This window comes from Littorina saxatilis, unplaced genomic scaffold (assembly GCF_037325665.1).
Source record: "Littorina saxatilis isolate snail1 unplaced genomic scaffold, US_GU_Lsax_2.0 scaffold_314, whole genome shotgun sequence".
Lineage (NCBI taxonomy): Eukaryota > Metazoa > Mollusca > Gastropoda > Littorinimorpha > Littorinidae > Littorina > Littorina saxatilis.
Window position 1 is genome coordinate 137,501 of NW_027126132.1, and position 4,383 is coordinate 141,883.

At 43.9% G+C, this 4,383-nt stretch overlaps 1 protein-coding gene across 1 annotated transcript; it reads right to left on the bottom strand.

Annotated features, from left to right (window-relative positions):
* Nucleotides 1–1,054: 1,054 nt before the first annotated feature.
* LOC138954590 (uncharacterized) lies at nt 1,055–3,859 on the bottom strand. The gene has a single exon (XM_070326394.1). It carries the CDS (start codon nt 3,700–3,702, stop codon nt 3,196–3,198), a length of 507 nt encoding a protein of 168 aa, XP_070182495.1. The 5' UTR covers nt 3,703–3,859; the 3' UTR covers nt 1,055–3,195.
* Nucleotides 3,860–4,383: the final 524 nt, after the last annotated feature.

A 4,383-nucleotide genomic window follows, 5' to 3' on the forward strand; every position in this document is an offset into this window, starting at 1 on the left:
TGTATCCGCTGTGTGTCTGTGTGTGTGACGTGGTCTTTCTCACTTTGCCACTAGTTCTTCCTCTTTGTTTACTTGTGTTTAAAGTGCTCTCTCTTTCTTTCTCTCTCTCTCTCTCTCTCTCTCTCTCTCTCTCTCTGATGCCTCGATCTGTTGCCTTTCTAAAAGGGGTGTGTGTATGTGTGTGCGTGCGTGTGTGTGGGTGTATGTGCTTGTGGATGTATGTATTGTCTGTGTGCGTATGTTTGGTTGTGTGTGTGGTTGTATGTATATGTGTTTGTTTGTATGTGTGTGTTTATGTGTGTGTGTGTGTAAGGTTGTGTGTGTGTGTGTGTGTGTAATTATGTGGTTGTGTTTGTGTTTATGCCCGGGTGTGGTTGTGTGAGACACAGAGAGAGAGAGAGAGAGAGAGAGAGAGAGAGAGAGAGAGAGAGAGAGAGAGACAGACAGACAGACAGACAGACAGAGACAGAGGCAGAGACAGACAGACAGAGCAGACAAGGCAAATTCTTTATTAACGAGGAAGAAACTAAGAAGAAAAGAAATGAGAGTTGGAGGGGGACGCAATTTGCCGGGATCAAACTGCTCGGATGCACACACATGTATTTAGTTTCAGCAGTTCCCTCCCTTTATCTCTTGTAGCCAAGACGTTTTAGCGCTCATAGCTTGATTGGCTGAACAATCAGATGATATTCGAATCGCTAACACGGATTGATTGATTCATTTGTCATGTACGAGTGTATATATACATTTTACAATTCTGCATTTTCCAATGGTTTGAAGTCTCAGATCCTTTGAGGCCGTCTATAATTGAACCCAAACTCGACTTCGCGGATATTTTGCGAAGTCTTTTAAAACAATTTGACAATTCAGTGCCAGCGTTTCGCGCAGACAGCTTCCAGGCTTCTTGAAGTAGAATTCGTTCAGTATGACAACCTGCATCCCATCTCTCTCTCACTCTCAAACACACACACACACACACACACACACACACACACACACACACACACACACACACACACACACACACACACACACACAACAAAAGCTCGTTACAACACGTGACACGTTTCTTTATTTATCATCTTTCATTTCCAACTTTGGAAAAAATGCAAACGTTTATTTACACCGATACAAAAGAAAACCTTACATAGTCATACGCACACACAAACACACAGTTCCTCGCATCACACTACATGCCACGCATCTTCACAAAAAATTAATACACACACATACACACACACACACACACACACAACTTCCTGTCTCTTGTACACACACTCGGCTATGCACACAAACGGAGTCTTCTTTCGTTGAGTTCAAGCTGCAGCCATCTATTGAATGATTATGTCATATCGCATATCATGATATGCACACCTTTTTAGCTGTGAATGGTGCGCTTGTCTCTAGGAAGTCCAGGTTAATATTGTAAGGAAAGGCAGCAATTGCACTCGTTATTGATACGAGGTGATCATTGCTTCTTTATGGGTCAAACGATGGCATTGTAATTGTATACGTTTAGATTACAACGTGTTTTATTTTCTGTTCAGCCGAAGCTTATAATATAAGCTACTCTGTCGGTTTGTTAACATACCGTAATAAACACGATTTATGCTTACGAACTGATCGATTCCCTAAAATCTAAAGGGTACTCCAGTAACTGAAATAAATCATATTTAAAGAAATTGAGCCTCGACTTCTACAACGTCCAAGAAACTTCAAGATATTTACCTAGTATAATTAGAAGAAAACAAACCAGGAACGTCACACATCTTTCAATAAGTCTCCAAATGACCGTTTCACAGCCGTTTCATAACGCCATGGCAAGTCTGCCAACAGGCATAGAACTTAGAAAGTACACGTGACATAATCGATGCTTTAGTGTTCATACTCTGTGAGAAAGCATGAACACATAAGATAAATAGTGCATAAGTATCAACGTTTGGTGGCAAATTAGGCCAATACAAGTCATGTGTGACAATTTTGCCTTTCGCTTCAGTCGGTCCTGTCTTGTTGTCGTAGTGCTGATTAATCATTCATTTATTTCTTCTTGAACGAAATCCTGCGACGAACACATAGAAAGTCTGAAAGCTTGACTGACATTGATAATGGTCTTGTTTTGTTTTTACATTTCGTAACTTCATTCCAACTCGCTCTTGTGTCTCCTTTCTGGTCATACATCTTCGACAACTAATTCAACGTTACAACTAGCGTTTCGTTTGAGAGTGCAAGTTTTATACAACCGTTTCTGACGAAGTACTGGTAACGTCCGTCGCTTCACAAGTTCACACACACACACACACACACACACACACACACACACACACACACACACACACACACACACACACTTAAATAAATGAGAAAACGTAAAAAAGTGGCATTCGCCTCACAATAAAAAACGAAAGAGGAAACGGACACACAAAGAAATGTATAGAGATATTTATATATTCCCGTAAGTACTCGAGCTTGAAAAAACGCCTCATGATCAAGTATACTTACATCTCTATTCATAGCCTCTTCTTTTCTCGCAATCACTGTGCAATTTACTTCTTTGCCTAGTTCTTGAATTTCAGATGTTGTACAATCTTTCATGTGAATACTATACATTTACAATCAAATCTCAAACTATCAAGGCTGTTTCAACATTGATTTTAAATTAAATGTGTTGGTGTATCTGTGTTTGATGTCAAATATTTTGGTACACTAATACGTTCAAGTTAGCTTCAGCATTTGGCTTTGAATCATCGTTTCTGGTCCATATTTGACTATCACTGTCAAACATTTTAATTTGCTTTACACAATTTACAATCTTTGATTTTGCCCTTTTGGTGCGTACCCTTCTCTTTGCCCACATACTCAGCAAGGTACTCGCAAAATGCTGTCCTGCGTTTTCTCGAGAGAAACAAATAACACACGCAGTGCCGAATCGTGCCTTCCGTTTCTTCTCTTTCTCTAAAGTCCTTGGTTGTTGACATGTTCTTCAAATGACGATGCATTCATTGCCTTTGTATATTGTAGCAAAAGCAGTTTGTGCGTCAATAGTCCAGCAAGCTTCAGTCCTTTGTTCCTGGCTCCAAAACCTCAATATATCACCTTGTTCCGTAGCTAAACATTTATCTCTTTTGACACACACACACACACACACACACACACACACACACACACACACACACACACACACCAACAGTCTCACACTCACTCCTGCATCAACTCTTCCTCATCAGACGCCGTCAGGTCGAGAAGCAGCGACCTCCCGTTGAGCTTGGGCGGCGCTATCTCGCAGTTGCAGCGGGCGTAGACGGGGATGATGCGGTCGTAGTGGTTGCCGTTGGTGTGACACAGCGTCAGGTAGCACGGATGCACCTCGTCGTGACTGCCCTCACCGTCGGTGACAAGTTTGGACGAGCTCGCGCCAGCAGACGATCCGCTCAAACAGCGCGGCGAGAACAGCAGCCAGTTATACTCCGAGGCGTTAGCACTACCGGAAGGCGCAGGAGCCAGGACGTAGATCTTCCGCCTCAGCAGCGAGGCCGTAGCGTAGATCTCGCACGTGGTAGCCCACGTTCCCAGCTCGCGCATGTGAGCCACGTGCCTTTCGACGCTGCTGTCGTCGATGTACTGGTGGAAGACTTGGGGGTGGGAGGCGGTGAGGTCGCACACAGCCTGGCGCCACTCCGCGTGGTAATCCTCGCTGCCGTACATCTCCTTGGACAGCGCGCGGAAGAAGCAGTTGCCGTCCCCCCGGATGTAGTCCACCCGCCGCCCGATACTGGCCAGTCTGTGGACAGAGAGAGAGAGCGAGAGAGTGGTGAGTGTTTGGGGTTTACGTGGAGCTTGAGGTCAGAGAGGGTGGTGATCTGGCAAGGTGTGTGTGTGTGTGTGTGTGTGTGCATAAAATAGAGAGAGAGAAAGAGCGAGCGAGAGAGAGAGAGAGAGAGAGAGAGTGTGTGTGTGTGTGTGTGTGTGTGTGTGTGTGTGTGTGTGTGTGTGTGTGTGTGTGTGTGTGTGTGTGTGTGTGTGTGTGTGTGTGTTTCAAACAAAGAAAGAAAGATACAAGATTAGGCAAAACGGATGCGTACGATTGCGATACATGAGAAGCCATGCAGTGAGTGCATTGGAAATAAACTAAACTGTTTACTGTGTACGTGTGTGTTGTATGTAGACCAAACAGCCCATGAATATGTTTCACCCATCGAACGCAGAAACAGTTTTGAACGAGGCAAGTGAAGACCCCTTGGGAATAATTGACAAAGTGCAAGGGAAATAATGGGATGCACTAACATAGAGGGAGAAGATCGATAGACGGAAAAATGAAACTCTGGCAAAACCACCCATCCAGAACCACTTAATTCATATTGAATGCAGGTTGCCTGTGCGCAACAC